The 17,346-nt window shown below is 42.9% G+C and overlaps 1 protein-coding gene across 1 annotated transcript in view; it reads right to left on the bottom strand.

Moving 5' to 3' along the window:
• LOC137368698 (transmembrane channel-like protein 2-A) overlaps positions 1–17,346 on the bottom strand; it is a 109,684-nt gene that overhangs the window by 23,552 nt on the left and 68,786 nt on the right. Inside the window, exons 13-17 of the mRNA XM_068028858.1 lie at positions 15,843–15,986; positions 15,388–15,516; positions 15,162–15,229; positions 3,839–4,078; positions 1,474–1,599 (exon numbers count right to left, since the gene is read on the bottom strand). Of these exons, the coding sequence (XP_067884959.1) occupies positions 1,474–1,599; positions 3,839–4,078; positions 15,162–15,229; positions 15,388–15,516; positions 15,843–15,986 (707 nt within the window). The remainder of the gene's footprint in view (positions 1–1,473; positions 1,600–3,838; positions 4,079–15,161; positions 15,230–15,387; positions 15,517–15,842; positions 15,987–17,346) is intronic.

The following is a 17,346-nucleotide window of genomic DNA, read 5'->3' as shown; positions in this document are numbered from 1 at the left end:
CAACCTGTTAGGAACCAAATTTCTTTTAATACATCTCTAAAGATTAACCTGCCTGTTTAACAAGGCAGCCAAATGCTGCCCATCTGTTGCGTTGATTGACTGAAATGCTTGGTCCAATACCAGTGCATACAGAACCAAGTCCACAGCTGGCTGCACTGTTTGCAAATTTTAATTTGGATTCTGCATTTATGCATAAGTAAAATTGCTGAGTTGTACAAATGACTGTAAATTCTGCTTCACTCTTCCTGATTCAGTGACCTCCCTAGTCTAGCTGCATTTCAGTCACAGAGGCGTACTAACAGATTTGAGGTGGCAAAACTTGTTAATCAGTTCAAATCGGTACCCATTAAAAGACTTAAATGGATTCTACTGTTCTGTAGTTACAAATGGAGGATATATTGGGCCAGTCAGGAAAACAATCAAAAAAATATTTATAGTAATCAGTGATTACTATAACCTGTCATGAAGACCCCCACTTGCCAAGAATGAGGCAAATTAATTTTGTCACATGAACATTAATTTTAAACTGTTGCTGGAATGGAGAACTGGCTTGTTCAAAGAGATCAGCAGTGGCTGGAAAAAAAGTGCATTCTAGGAAAAGACAGTGAGAACTGCTCACTGATTCAATTAACAGAGATTGGTCTGGGCAATGGTGATCCACATCTTGTCAGTGTAAGAGACAGCAGTACACCCCCACCCCCGAGAGCTTTGGAATCCACAAATGCAGGAGTTTGTTAAAAAAAAAAGCAAGTCATGTGACTAACCTGCTGGCCCAGGTCTGGTTTTGAATTGCTCACAGGATAGCTTGGGTGAGACTGCAGATTGCAACTGAACTTGGAACAAGAGCCTCTCTCCTGTCTGTCTGTCTCTCTCTCATCTCCAGATCCACTGAAGTCACTTAAACCTCAAGAAAGAAACACTCCTACATTGAAACAAGTTTTAAAGCATGCACTGGGCCCCAACGAAACGGCAAGACTTATCGGCAACCAAAGACTCCACATCAAACTCAAAGGACCATAAATAGAACCCAACTATTGCCTCAAACTTTTCCCCTTTATTCTTTCTACTTCTGTCTCTATCTGCGTGTGTGTTTATGGCGTATGCATGCTAGCGTGGTCGCATTATGTATTCGTAGTGATTAACCGAATTAGAGTTTAAGATTAATAAACTTCCACCTTTCTTGTTTAAATCTAAGAAATCCTGTCTGATTGATTTCTTTGCCTTACAATTGGAAAGCAGTGAATAAGGATTCACGAGGGGGAGATAAAAACACGGTGTTTTTATAATTAAACCCTGTTACGGTTAAACCAGGCAAATGCTGAGAGGGAACCCTTAGACTCCTTTCTCACCTGGTCATAACAAACCATTGACATGATTTTAAGTTTCCAACATTACCTTTTATGATGTTAAACCACAATTATCAGGCAAGTGATTAGATATTTTCTTTCGTAGAAGTAAAGTAAATAAACTTACACCATAAGCAAGATTCCAGGAAGAATCAGCCCTGGATTTGATGCATAACTGAACAGCTTTCCAATAAATGCTGGGAAATCATACTGGATTGTTTCCATAATGACCTCAAACATTTTAGCTTTCCCACTGTTGGAAAAAAAAAGACTAAAATGTGGTCTAAATAATTCCAAAAAGGTCTAAGTTGAACACTATTTTAGTGAGGAACAATTCATGTTGTTTCAAGGCAGTGTGCCATTCATTCATTTTTAACATGCAAGCCAGAAATAGTTTCCAACAAGAGTCTTCATGTCATTGTACTTCAATCCAAAAAGTGCCATCTTAAAAAAACCTTTAAAAGTCCCACCTAAAATAACTGACTGGAAGGCTCACAATTGCCTACCGTTATAACTACATGCCAAATACTTCTATTTTCCTTAACATCTTAGAATAATCTACAAGTCCAAGGTTTGAATACTACACAGATAGTTCTCTCATATCGCTGCACAGGATACAGGAAGTAAGTTTGCTGTCCAAAAGCTAATTCCTCTCTTATCTGTCCATTCCAACATTTCTTTCTTCAAATATGCTGGACTACTGGCTGTTTCTCCTCACTGGGTCTCCTGACGATGTTGAAATCAAGACTCATCGTACAGTTTCTTATTCTAACTCATTCTTTCGCAAGGATTCAAAACTGTGGAACTTCTCACCTCCTTTAGTTTTGCCTCATATTAAACTTAAGTTTTGTGATATTTAATCCTTTTCCCCATGCTTCACATCATCTTCTGCTGCTATTATTGACTTATCGTGCCTCCCTTCCCAATGTAATGGAGCTTCAAATAACTGTTTACTGACAGGTATAAATAAACCATAAAACAGTCCTCATATGATGCAATAATTCCAATTGTTAGGGGTACTTCCTCATGGACAGTTAAATCAAAAATTGATGTATACTAGTTGATCTCCTATGGCATTGTACACAATGACTAAAGAGCAGGGGATAGAAGTCTGTCTTCACTGCTTGGCGAGTCATCTGGTAGATCAGATCAACGCATAGTATAATTGCATCTGACAAATTCCCAATGTAAATGTGGACATAGGAATTTATATTAGGAATAGCTGACAGGAAGTGCATATATTACTTGTCAAACTACTGTGGTATTGGACATGGAAAGTCAAAAGTGAAATGGATACATTTGCCCAGAGCTTTGAATTCTGTGAGCTGAACCTGAATTACACAGTGTAACTAAGTTCTGAGGATGCATCAGTACAACTCATTCAGCTGACAGAATAGTTTTCTATTGGTGGAAGATGGGGGCGGGGGGGGAGGGGGGGTGATGGGGGAAGGGGAACTATCTTGGCAAAATAACATCAGGTAGGATCAGAGTGGGAAAGGGAGAGTGCATGTCGCACTCTGGTTTTAGGTTGCTTCATGGTGGACCAAGTTAATATCAGTCCTCCTAATCTCTGACTTACCCAAGTGCAACGCCATAGGAGATTCAATAGTAATATATTAAAAGTCTTGCATATACCACACACTTTTTCTACTGCATAATACATGGCCTAACACCCCTCTTGTTATAAAACTGCATCCTCCAACATATTGTTAACAGCATCATCGGAGATCCACATTTTAAAAAATAAATGATAAATAAGATTGAAAGACACAGATGTCTTAGATGCAACTTATATTTTTGTCTTAAAAACATCATGCCAAATACTTAGAAGCCTTGTTTATCATCAGATTTCATGGACCAAATGTATTTTACAACAGTTCTAAACTTTTTCATTATTGGCTACTAAAAGAAGTTAGAGAAAGAAACTCTAGTGGATTATTAGAACATGAAATGCTTTGTAGAAATGACTAGTGATGCAGTGACTATCACAATTTATAGAGAAATTGGATCAGTTTTTGAAAATTAAGAATATAAAATGATATGAGGAACAGCTGAGAAATGGAATTAGATTCCACTTGAAGAGTTAACATCAGCACAGGAGTAATTCGCCTTCTGTGCTGTAATAGCTATGATTCTATGATCAGATTACTTGATAATATGATCAAAATGGAAACTGTGGACACCGTTTGATGTGCTGCTGTAATTGTATGCCGTATTAACCTATAGATAGAGTAACTTACTATGAGCAGTAAATTTAAAAAGTGAATATTATGTGTGAGAATCTCGGCAGTAACTGAATGCAATTTGATGGAATGCATATCCTTCTTAGTGCATGGTTCATGATTTGTTAAGATGTGAATTAAGGAATACAGAAAAAGAATAAAATATAAAGAAGCCTTATTTATATGTCTTTTGATCATGCAGGAAAGAACATTTTAGACTTAAACAGGAATGCATTGTACACTCATTATGCTATCTTTTGCAATGATTACCTGAATGGCCCACAATCAAACGAGGGGGTAAATGTCATTATGGTGTAGACTACTGGCAATAAACTTAGGAACAAGATCAACAGTAATAATGACATATAAAAATTATTAGATCCTGATGCCTTGAAAACTCTTGACTGAGGGACATTGCAAGACATAACAGCCCAGCACTGAAAGTACATGGATGTCAACAGCCGTAGAATATTGATGCCAATTAAGCCGGGAGAATAGAAAGTACCCATCCTGAAAAAAAGAAAAATACGCTTCAGTTCCATATAAAATTCATGCATGCAAGTGCAGATAATGTAAAGACTATCTGATCTAAGTTTTTATTGTCTTGTGTTTCATACCAGTTAAGTGGAGTAGTTCTATTCTCTAATATTTCTGCTGATGAATGCCTCCATGATATGTAACCACAACATGTGACACTTGTCACTTTTTCCCCTATTCATTAATGCTACACACTTACTGCTAAGATGCTCCACTCCGTTAGTTCATCAACATTCTTTACAAGCCGAACTTTATTGACAGATTAATTTGATTTTTTTCTGTGTACCCTTTTTATTTAAAAGATTGAGTTACAATTTACTATTGGTGTCCTTTCTTCAGGCTGCAAGCATAAAACCATTTTGATGGCAAACTTGGCATAAATTGCATTCAGTTACTGCCGAGATTCTCACACATAATATTCACTTTTTAAATTTACTGCTCATAATAAGTTACTCTATCTATAGGGGTGTAGGAAGTGCTAGACAAAATAAGATCAAGGTCCATCGAGTTTGCCTTCTACGATCCTAGTACTCACTTGATGTGATAATGGAGTTGTTGTCTAATCGTAGCAATTAATCTCTAACAATTAGTCCACAACAGACCCAAACACAACGGGAAGAAAACTCCAGTGGTTTGGGAACTATAGGTACAAAGTCACCTGTTTCTTCTAAGCATGCTATACCACAGGTCATGTCTCAAATTGTTCATATACTGTATCCCAAAATGCTATTTTCTGAAATCCAGTGGGACATTAGTTGAAATATGTCAAATTTATCATTCTTGTTTGTGGTTGAAAATCCACAAGGGGCACACCCCAGCATAAGTACTTGGACATCCCTGCTTGGGATCTCCAGAGTTCCTGGGTAGGGGGCACCCAACTTCAACAAGAAATCATACTCCCGCTGCTACTCTAGTATAGGGTCAGTTCCACCCAAGAAAGAAAACTAAATTATTCCCATTGTTGCTCTTTTGAAAGGGGATGCACATTCAATTTTTTTTAGTATAAACATTTTTTCAGGAGTCCCACATCCACCATTTTGTGGCCTGGTATACCAAACATATCACTGCCTATGGTGTGTCAGGCCTCTGCTACATCAGAGTTACAGGAGTTCTCGGCATTAGTAGTCCCTGTCTCCATTCCTGACCATTTCTGCATCAATGGGCTCTCTCTTGTTGGAGATCATCATTACCTGGCACTTGTGTGACAAGAATATTATCAAAAGGGCTCACTTTTGGTTGTATATAAAATCAGCAATGTTGTTAACAGCCAGTATGATGTGGAAATAATCAATTGATAATTGGAAATATGTTGTTAGGTTCAAATTATTCACAAGTGAAAGATGTCATTGATGGGCAAAAAAGGTGGAATATGGACAGACACTAAAATAGACTAATTACAGACCCGCCGAGTAAAGAAAACATCAACTTTTCTTTTAGGTCTGCAGTTTCTGATAATGATACAGTTTTAAAATTCTAATACATAAAGATATACTAATTATAAGAATGTTTTTCCAATATGCTTATAGTCTGGAATAAAAATGTTTAACTATCATCTACAATGTTTTGCATCTGTAATTATTTGCTGTGAATGAAGTTTATTACCTGTGACTTCAACTACATTGTTGTGATATTGCTTGAACTGCCTGAATACTAGTTAACATACTACTGAATATGTGAATATTTTGGCACACATCATCACAGGAAGTGATGCAAGCTAAAATGTGATACAGTAGTTGGAGCAGTGTTAGTCAGTAGGTAGCTTGTGTATTGAAGAGCCCTAATGTAATTCTGTTATCCTATAATATAGAAACTTTCATTCAACTTACGAATAATCCTCATAGTGTTTGGTACATTTGTGATAAAAACCAATAACATAATATGGTGGCAGCAGAACACAAAAGTGAAGCAGCGATGCAGAGGTGCACAAAGTGTTGGCATGGTGTTCGACACAATGACAGTGATCACAAGCGCAACATCATGGATGATGATTTCTCCCACGTAAAGCCATAAAAGCCAGGGACAACATTGAGAATCGCTGGAGGAAGCAGCGGCAGCGTTGACATAGGGCCATATTAGAGAAGCAGCCTTGAGAATTGGTACTCCAGGAGAGAGTGAGTAACCAAAAGGAGGAATTTTATGAAATGGTATCTGGCCAGAAAGACAGCATTTTGCGGAATCGGGCTAAAAAGAAGAAAAAAATGGTTGTTCCGAGTCGGGGCCGTGAGACTGCACCGCCATTAAGCGTTGCAGTTTTCCTGCTGAAAGAGCTTTGAGGGAAGAGTTTCTCTGTGCAAAGCCTGAAAGCCCACGCTGCAGCCAGAGCTGAGGGCGTGGCAGACCTGCATTGATTTTTCCTTGAAGAAAAGCTATTAGAAAGAAAATAATTGAAGAGGAAAGCTCGAGCAGAAGAATTCCTGTGAGCAAATAGTTTTGACACAATGATCACAAAATTCCCAGTTATGACTTGGAAGGTGCCCCGAGTCTCCCACTCCATTTTACGCCCCATCCCACTCTTTGGGTGGGGGTGGGGTCGTAAAATTCCCGCCGTGGTCTCACCAATGCCCTGTATAATTGGAGCATAATATCCTTACTTTTATTTTCAATTCCTCTCGTAATAAAGGATAGCATTCCATTAGCCTTCTTTATTACTGGCTGTACCTGCATACCAACTTTTGAGACTCATGCACTAGAACACCTAGATCCCTCTGCACCTCGGAATTCTGCAGTCGTTCTCCATTTAAGAAACTGAATTGGAGCAGCCACATAAATACCGTGACAACAAGAGCAGTTCAGAGGCGGGAAATTCTGTGGTGAGTAACCCACCTCTTGACTCCCCAAAGGCTATCCACCATCTACAAGGCACAAGTCAGGAGTGTGATGGAATACTCTCAATTTTCCTGGATGAGTGCAGCTCCTACAACACTCAAGAAGCTCGACACCATCCAGGACAAGCAGCCTGCTTGATTGGCACCCCATCCACTACCGAAGCACAGTAGCAGCAGTGTGTACCATCTACAAGATACACTGCAGCATCTCACCAACGCTGCTTCGATTGCACCTTCCAAACCCGTGACCTCTACCACCTAGCAGGACAAGGACAACAGATGCATGGGAACACCATCACCTGCAAATTCCTCTCCAGGTCACACCATTCTGACTTGGAATTATATCACCGTTCCTTCACTGTCGTTGGATCAAAATCCTGGAACTCCCTCCCTAATAGCACTGTGGGTGTACCTGCATCAGATGGACTGCAGCGGTTCAAGGAGGCAGCTCACCACCACCTTCTCAAGGGCAATTGGTGATGGGCAACAAATACTGGCCTTGCCCGTGATGCCCACATTCCATGAAAGAATTTTTAAAAAAAGGTATTTTCACCACCAGACAGCCTCAGCGATTGGCTCCAGGGGACAAAGGCCACCCACTCAAGACCTGGCTGATGGCTCCAGTGAAGAACTCTACCACAGAGCCACAGGAGCCATGTCACCAGCAGGGAGACAATTAAACAAACCATCAGATCACTCAAAATGAGGTTCTACTGCCTTGCTCAATCTGCAAGCAGCCTTCATTATGCCCCAGAAAGGGTCTCCAGGACAGTAGTAGTCTGCTGTACCTGCACAACATGACACAGCAGGGAGGACTGGAGCTGGCACCAGAGGAAGGTGGGGATCACCCGGTATCCTCAGAGGAGGAGAAGGAGCATCAGTATCCTGATGTGTCATTCGTGTCAGCAGCCACAGATTGCCTACCAGAGACGTTTGTGACGGCCTCATCCTGGCATGCTTCACTTGAGAAGTATGCTTGCAGCATTGCAAGCTTCCCATCATGATCTCTGTACAAACACCCCAACACCACCAAACCTCCTCCCTACATCATCCAGCTAACCATCACATTCTCTGCCTTACCTCCTCATCAAGGCGGCTCATTCCATTCCCCAGAATGAAACTGAACAGGATCAAAGGGGGATCCAACAAAGTCGAGGCCATGACAAAAAGTAGTTCACCTAAACTCATTCGTTCGTTCAAATAAAGAGCATCAATGGAGCAGTAACAATGTAATAACCACCTATGTGAATCCCTTTGCACAACTAAGACCTTTTCTTCATATTTTCTATTACTTCTATGTGGTGTTCAGCAGAGCTAGAGGCAGGCTGCTCGTTTCCCTGCTCTGACACATGAGATGCCCGTGGCCAATATCCTCTGGGTTTTAGAGCCCGTGACAGCCCCACTAAAGACTGTCCCACCTGCATCCATGCAGGGCAAACTCAGTCATCAGGGTAGGAGGCAGCGTATGCAGCTCTGTCAGAAGGGCAGAGAAGTGAGGGTGCCTTGAGAAGACTCCCCACTGCCATGTGCCCTTTCTCCATCTTCCTTCACTTCCCTGCTAACCAAGAGCTAGAGAGCCCTTGGCTGCGTGTGAATGTGGCGTTCAGCCACCAAGGTTGATTGATATTTTGTAAGCTGGCAGCCAGAGTGTGCAGACTATTGCTGTGGGCCAGCATGCACTTGGTGGCCTGCTGCATCTGATTCTCCATGAGGTTGGCCACTCTTTCAATGGAGGTGGTCATCAGCGCAAATGCCGAAGATATTATGGCATTCATGCTGGAGATTGACTCCTCCATTTTCTGTGCAATGATATGCACTGCCTCTAGAAATTCTAACAGAAGCATACACATTTCCCATTGCTGCTCCACAAGTACCCATTTAGTATATTACCCCTGAGGCTGAGCATCTGTGTCCAGCTGAGCAGAGCATGAAGTGTCCTGCGCCCTCTGACGAGGACTCTTCACTGCTGTCGCTGTCTCCAACACCTGCTCCTGTTCACATGCGCTGTGCTCCTCACCATTCTCCGCCCTGTCTGAGAAGCTGGACCACCAAGGTGTGTGTATCTTCACTGGTGGGGGACATGCAGGCGTTATATGATGGTGCATCCTCAGAGGACTGGTCCTCTTCTCAGGACTACTCAGGCTCATCCTTCATTTCCTCTACTGGCACTGTCAATAGACCTGTGGGAAATGAAAGACATGAGTTAGTGCTGAACGTAGGTGAGATTGGGTTCCAAGATAGCATTGTGCAGATTATGACATTTAATATAAAAGTGACATTGATTCAACATGAGTGATAGTTAAGTGCCAAGTGCCAGTGTGATATTTATTGCTGTCACCAGGTTTTTGCCTGCCGATCTACAGGACTTCCTCCTCCATTGCAGTCAGGGTAGCCAAGGCTGCAGCTCCATCCCTGGTTCCCTGCCTCTCCCTGGAATTCTGGGCTTTTTTCTCCTGCAATGAGAAAAGGCAGAGAGTTAGGAATGCAAGGAGTGAACTGATTGTTGAGGATGAAGAGTAAGCATTTGAGGAGGGTGACTGTCAGGAATGGGCATGAAAGGGCAATAGGATGAGGGTGATTTTTAGTGTTGTCTGGTAAGATGGAGATTTGAGGAGGAGACTGGAGAGAAAGAAATATGTGTGGCAGTAAGATGTGCCAGTTAGAGGAGTGTTGTACAGGAGAATGCTAGGGAGGTGAGAGAGTGATGGCTGTCAGGTGAGAGTTGCAGGACACTCAGCTTGCTGCACCTCATGAGGTCATTAAACCTTTTCCTGCTTCATATCCAGGTCCTTGGCACCACACTTCAGCTACTGACAGCCTTTGCGACTAGTTGTCATACCAGTTTGGTGAGGCAGGCTGGCTGGCCTCCTCCTGCCATCCTCAGGGAAGAGGACTTCTCTTCATGTCCTCACCGCACCAATCATCATCTCCAGGGATGAGTCTAAACTGGGGGACGGCCTTTCCATGTCTTTCATCCATAATGCAGCTCTTTGCTCCTTCACACTGGATTGTTTGCCGCAATCATTGCTGCCATTGTGAATCTTGCTGGGGTTCCTTTAAATAGAGATCCTTCATTGCTTATTTAGGCACATTATCCTGCCTGCGCTCCATGATTGGTCGCAGACCTGAAGGTGGGCTGATAATTAGCTTGGTCTGGGAAAGAGCAACAGCAAGGCACACAATTTAGGTTCTTGTGTTCCTGTTGCATCAGGGACTAAGTGGAAAAGATTCCACCCTACACTTCAAAAGTACTTAATTGGCTGTAAAGTGATTTGGGACATCCTGAGATCATGAAAGTTATTTCATCCTCGTTCTTCTTTTAATTGTTCAAAAATGTTTCCAGCTGCTAACCCCATCTACTGGCAGAAAATTACTTCTGCAGAATTATTTTCTTCTTACAATTCCTGATAAAGACCAACTTTTCTTCTGGTGGATCTTACAAAGCATTCATTATATAAGAAAATATTATCCCAATAAACTAGTTATTGGTGGTTCCAGTCCTATGTCAAATATTCTACACAAAGATTACCCAGTCTATTTTAATTCCTGAAAGTAATCTAAATTTAGTTAAAAGAGCAAGAATGTAATTATTGGTAAGACAAGGACATATATGAATAATAGAACACCAAAAAATACTGCAGGCAAAATCTTTGTGATAATTAACCAACAAACATTCTATCACAATTGGATATTGTCATTGCATATTTAACTAATTTATTTCTATCCAGCTCAACTCCATTGAGACAAAACTTTTGTGAATTAATAGCTTCTGTAAACAGCACAAGTGTTTTCTCTTCATTTAGTCATAAAATGGGAAGGCAGACAAGGATACAAAATAAACTGATATGTCCAACTGGTTTCTATATTTGACATTGCATAAGACATTCATGATGGAAATGATATGTAACTGAGTTCTTAAAAATGTCAGAATTATTTGATAATGCATCCATGAGATTAAGAGAACATGAAGTTACAAGCTCAGAGCTCAGAAGGCCGAACCAATGGTGCGTGGGATAGGGAAATAGACAGAGACAACTCTGCTCTTGCCTAGTGAACTGATCAGGAGAAAATTAGTTCAATTTTATGGCAAAGATATGTATTTAAAAATTTAGGCTGTGAGAATAACCACAAAATGTGCTGATAACAAAATGCACAGAGAGAGTTAATGGGGCGGAGGCTGAAATTTTAACTCCTGGGCAAGAAAGTGGCCTAATGAATGACTGTTCCCAGAATAGAACACAAAAAATTCTGGGAACAGCTGAAAGAGGCACCGCTGATTTTAATAGCTGGGCCTCATCAACATGTCACTGGCCGATTTCTCAACCAGAACAGCTGAAAAATTAGCGAAAAGCAGCTGCCCAGCCATTAAAATAGGGTGGTTCGTAGGAGACCGTCCTGGCCCAAGGTAGGTGTGGGGACAGTAGGGGAACGGGAGAAGGACAAGGGTTCCAGGGCAGTCAACTGTTTGTGAAGACATCCCAGTGACCCACTCAGTTCTCCATGCGACACAGTGACCTCAGCGCTCAGCCTCTCATATACGGGTCCCACCTTGTGGCCTCAGAGGAGGTGGAGGCAGCCTGCTCACTGGGCGCTGCCTGGGCTGAGATGTAGTGGCTGTCATCCTCGCAGTAGAGGTGTCCATGGCAGTGGCATCTCCAGAACCTGCTGCAACTGCACCACTGCAGTGGCAGCCTCCGTCACTTGTCCCTGCTGCACTGAAGCTCCCATAGTCAGAGGAGCCAAGGAGGCCGAGGATGATGAAAGCACTCCGTGAGGGGTGCCACACTTATCCTCCTCCGTGACATTCTCAGCCTTTGTCTGGTGCTCTGGACAACTGGAGGGGGACATCAGCTGGGGCACAACAACTGCCATCCACTCCAAACATCTTTGTGCCACCAGCGCTACTGACAGCTCCAGACTTCACAGTGCGGTATGCATCTTGTGCATGCCGTGCGCTGCTCCTGCATCCATTCAAAGTGATGCCACATATGGCTCTCCATAATGATGGCCACTCACTACATGGAGGAGATCATGCGCTCATAGCCCTGAACCATGGCGGCACACATGAGCTATATTGTCTCCTCCATCCTCAGCCCATGACTCCGCACTGCCTCGGGGAACTCTGACATATGGAAGTCCATCTCCTGCTGTTCCCAGTATAGCCTTCTTTCTTGAGATTCCTGAGGTCTTGCACCTGTGCCAAGCTGAGCAGGACTGTGTCTGCCCTCCCTCCTCCTAGAGGAACTGCCCACAGCTGCCTCTGCCTCGGCCTCTGACACCTCCTCCTGCACACTTGTGCCATGCCACCCTATCTAAATGCATGTCAGACCCACTGAGGTGAAAGTATGTGTGCTGGTGGATGGTGCACTTGTCAGGTGTGACGGTGCTTCCTTGGTCTTGTGAGGTTCCTCTGGGGCCATGGAGGGGGAGGGGGAGGGAGAGCAGTCATCGGTGGATGCCTGCACCTGTGGGAAATACAAGAGATCATGAGAACCAGCTGAGGAGAGTTGAAGCCAATGAAGTGCTGAGGCTACCCAATGCAAATCAGTACTTGGCATGCAACTGCACTGGGAGTTGTACACTGCACTCACTTAATGAGCACTTTGCCCTCTGTAATCACCATCTGCACCAGGGCTTCCCAACTTGCCTGGCCTGACTTCACCCTCATCGGGGATCCTGGCTATCTCCATTGCTCTTTCCTGCATTGGAGTTATCCTTTGGTAGTATGGAACACCACCACCTATCATCACCGTTTCCTGGACATTATGTGCCTGTTTCTCCTGCAAGGAAAGAGTGTGAGATATAGCCAATGGTATCCGCCCCATCCATTAGAAGCTGCATGTATCAGTGGTGACAGGTTCTCAGCAGCATGGGCGGCACAGTGGCGCAGTGGTTAGCACCGCAGCCTCACAGCTCCAGGGACCCGGGTTCAATTCTGGGTACTGCCTGTGTGGAGTTTGCAAGTTCTCCCTGTGACCGTGTGGGTTTTTGCCGGGTGCTCCGGTTTCCTCCCACTGCCAAAGACTTGCAGGTTGATAGGTAAATTGGCAATTGTAAATTGCCCCTAGTGTAGGTAGGTGGTAGGGAACATGGGATTACTGTAGGGTTAGTATAAATGGGTGGTTCTTGGTCGGCACAGACTCGGTGGGCTGAAGGGCCTGTTTCAGTGCTGTATCTCTAAATAAAAATAAAACAATTCTGAGGGCTCAGTAAGTGCCCTGGGCGCACATCCCTCCCATGTTTAGGTGCAGCATGCACCCTAAGGTTCCTCAAGTGGTGTGTCTGCTGGAGGGTGCAAGCCCAGAGGTCTGCCTTGAGGGTTTAGGGGTTGCACTCACCTTGCCAGAATGTATGAGTTCATTGAATGTTTTACAACACGGAATCCAGATTATTCTGATTACACTTCTCCTGTTGACATTGGCAGCTGTTTCAGCCCAGGCCTGTTTAGTTTGAGTGGGTTGGCCTCCTCCTGCCACCCTCCAGGAAGTGAACCTCCCTCCTCTCCCTCTTGGCTTCAAGAATCACCTCTAGGTTGTTATCAGAGACTGGGGGGCTGCCCTGCCCTGGGAGTCAGGCCTCCAGCTTTCCATTGACATAATTTCACACAGCAGTCCACTCCGTGGCTCTCATAAACTCTTCTGCTTGCTTCCTCCAGATTCAAATGGCAGCCACAGTAATGGCTGTCATGGGGAGTTTAAATTGGGCCCACACTTCATCTGACCCGACTCTACTACTAGCCCCACGGCCTCGAATTGGCCGCCAAATCCAACTCCAATCCAATTAAGAGGTTGCCCCAGAAAATAATGAATTTAATCTACTACCTGCCACCACCAGCCCCCCCGCCCCGCCCCCGAGGAGGATTTGGGACCCAGAAACAGACCTGACTTCTGTTTTCCACCCCAAAGCAAGAATTCAGCCCAAGACATTTCAGATCTTTTATATAGACAGTACGTGGATATAAAACTGAGGCACCTGTGCATTACATGTAAAAATGGAAGGATATTAAGAGGTGACTTGAAAATAGAACAGAAATTGGCAAATAACTGTTCCTGGTCCATGTACATTTGAGAACTCTCATTTTGATGGGAGGAAAATATGGTTAAAGTAACCTTGTGCTGCATCCCTAATTGGCTGAATAAAGGGCAGTCCTGTTTAAAACAAATCAAATGTATTGTACCACAGTTCATCATATGATCTTCCTCAGCCATCGTAATCAGATATGTGGGCAGAATCTTCCTGGTCCCATGAGGGTTGGCTTGAAGGCAGGACTGGGAGGAAATTCACAAAACGTGGTGTGAGGTGAGTGGGCCAACTTGTTCCGTGCTCCAGGCGATCTTCCTGGAGGCAGGTCATCAACGGCAGAGGCTACCCACACGGCAGTGACGGGTAGCTAATCTGCATAATTAGCTGCCCATTTGTGCACTGATTGGGGTCACCACCAGGACGGGTCCCCCATTGAGGGCCAAGCCAGGCAGGTGTCTGGAGGCGGCTTGCCTGTGGCTGGGCTGGGGGGCCCGCGAGGCCTCCTATTATTGCCCCATCAGTAGGCCACAGCTACTGCTGCCGGCCATCCTATGGAGGGGTTTCCCTTGCAGTCCCCATCCTGCTGCAGCACCCACCTCTGGTGGTGGGGCTGCCATCCTTCCAAGGCTGCAGGCCTGAAATGTTAACTCTGCTTCTTCCTCCACAGATGCTGCCAGACCTGCTAAGTATTTTCAGCATTTCTTGTTTTTATTTCAGATTTCCAGCATCTGGAGTATTTTGCTTTTATATTATTGCAGGCCCTTTGGTTGGGCCTGCAGCCTCAGGAACCCGCCAACCATGGGCCTGGAGGCAACCTCGTAATTGGCTGCCTCTGGGAAGATCTCCCAGCCGGCCACCCTGACAGCCAGTGGAGGAGGTTGGGACCCAGAAATGGTCCTGACTTGCGATTATTTTTTAAAGGGCACAAGATTTCACCCATGGTCTCTGAATACTTTCTGTGTCAATTAACTGGTTGATTACCCTTGCACAAGTAAATCACAAAAGAAGCAATGGATACATCCCAAACATAAAATGGTTACTCAACTATAAATGCTTTCACCTGTTTATATTAATATTTGGGTTTGGTTTTTACCCTACCTCACTTGTTTATAGGACATATTTGGTGGTCCCCTTGAGCAAGATTAGAGAGCTCTACTGTAATAGGAAAATATGATGAATCATAAAGTTGTAACAAAAAGCTTCCTTACCATATCATTCCTTGATTGAAGATAAGTCCTAGAACGTTTCCACTGATGTCAAACTCAGTGTAAGAAGGCTAAAATGTTATGGGTAAAAGTAGCAAGGTTAATAGAAGTGAAGCAACAGCACAAGAGGTGTCCTAGTGACACATACTATTAACTAATGAAACATACAATGATAGTGATAGTGATCATTAATGCATTCAACACATTTCTTTTGATAAAATATACTTACAAATCCATACTCCAGATCCCAGCACCAGCAGTAGTTAATAAATCTGACAAACACAGCACGTAGAAAATCCCCAACCAATATACTACCATAAGTTACGAGAATGTCAGAAACAGTAAGCTTTGTAAATTCCTGTAAATAGCAATTAACAAAAAGTTTCATTATTCAGCAAAGAATGCAATGATCAGATATTTCAATAATCTTAAGTGTTAATTTCACAGTAACATATATCAAAACAAAATTATGATTGAAACAGACAGTATATCACTTTTTCCCTATTAACACAGCTTAAATTGATCAAAACAAATGTGAGCTATATACATTATTCTACATTGGAATGTAGTGAAGCCTATGTGATACAAGAATGTGTCTTGTACCACAGATGTGAGAAACACATGAATACTAGAAAATAAAACATCTCAAAATCCACTTCTACCATATAGATTCAGGTGATTTACCATTCCAACACCTGTCTCCCAGCAAGGCCCTCTGGGAAAATCTGCAGGATCTATTAGAGGAATTCTTTCAGAGGTCGAATTAGTTAAATTGAAGGAATTCATCATGGCTAAAGTCTTATTCTTTATACTTTCTTCCTCTGCCAACTGAACAAAGCCAAAGAAAACATTTTTAGAATATGAATACATACTTTTAGCTATAAAGTTTTAAGGAAATTAGTTAGCAGACAATGTAGCTGCAACAACTTAGCCTGCCACCTGAGGTCACCCCTGTTCCAAGCCAGGTTTCAGGATAAGCAAATAATTTTGGGAAGTGACCAGAAAAAAGGCTGAAAACCTGTTACCTCGTAGAATGTCTGACAGCCTCTGAGACAACTGACCAGTACCAGCACTATTTTTTAAAAATTGACAGTATTTCTGAAGCCATGGACTTAACTTGATTGCCTCGTGATTGATTTAATTCTCTTCTCTCAGGGACTTACCGTTTAAAACCTCACGCTCTGCTGTCAATACCCAGCTTTGTTCACGCACAAGTGAACAAGAATAAATTGAATGAAATATTCTCATGATCAATTGTGTCAAGAAAACATGCTATGCCAAATGAGGATATTTAATTAATCGGTTGGAAACTTACATTAAACTTAAAAAAGAAGGATGGAATATTACAGACAACTTTTACAAAGACTTTGCCATAGCTAAAAATGACCGCCACAATTTGCATTTGAAAACCTTGCACATTCCAAGCCTGTATCCAAAACAATGGCTTGCCCTATCGTAACAGAATTTTGGGGGCTCGAGTCTATGGTCATAACCCAATGACAAATGAGAAATTGGAAGTGGAAAACCAAATTGATCACTATCAAAACTTTTAAAACTTCAGTACAGGTTTTCTTGTGTTTTTGTTGCTACAGTACTAACATGTCCACATTTGAGGCCAGTACCTTGCTAAGCCAGAGTGAAGTAACTTGCGACAAGTAAAATGCCCTATCTATTGAAGAGCTGAGGAATGTAACTGGGCAGTTAGGGATTATTATCTGTCCAAAGGCTAGGAAACCCCAAATCCTAAAACTTGTGGTCAACCATTTTGCACTTGAAACTGAACAACAGGAGACAGGCTTAGAATCAGAAAAGACAGGATAATGGTAGCTAAGATACAACTAGGACAGAGGAGATTAGAATTAGAATTCCAGAGAGAGAAAGAGCAGGGAGAATGTCAGGAAAGTGAAAAAGAAAGGGAAAAAGAAAGTGAAGAAAGGGGAAAAGAGCAAGTTTCCAAAGGGAATTAAGACAGCTCAAATTAACTCGGGGAAGACCTAATGCACCGAACGAAGGCATGGCTAGTGAGGGAGCTACCCGTAGGTCAGGACCGAGTGCTGAGCTCTTAAAGTTCTCCCAGTTGATAACAAAGTTCAATGAGGGGGATATGCTTCCATTTTACGTCACGTTTGAAAAGCTTTCAAAACAGTTGAAATGGCTGGCTGACAGCTAGACTCTGTTATTTCAAAGC

The sequence above is a fragment of the Heterodontus francisci genome, chromosome 4 (genome assembly GCF_036365525.1).
Source record: "Heterodontus francisci isolate sHetFra1 chromosome 4, sHetFra1.hap1, whole genome shotgun sequence".
Taxonomy (NCBI): Eukaryota; Metazoa; Chordata; class Chondrichthyes; order Heterodontiformes; family Heterodontidae; genus Heterodontus; species Heterodontus francisci.
Note: the sequence above shows the minus strand (reverse complement) of the source record. Positions and strands in the feature narration are given on the sequence as shown.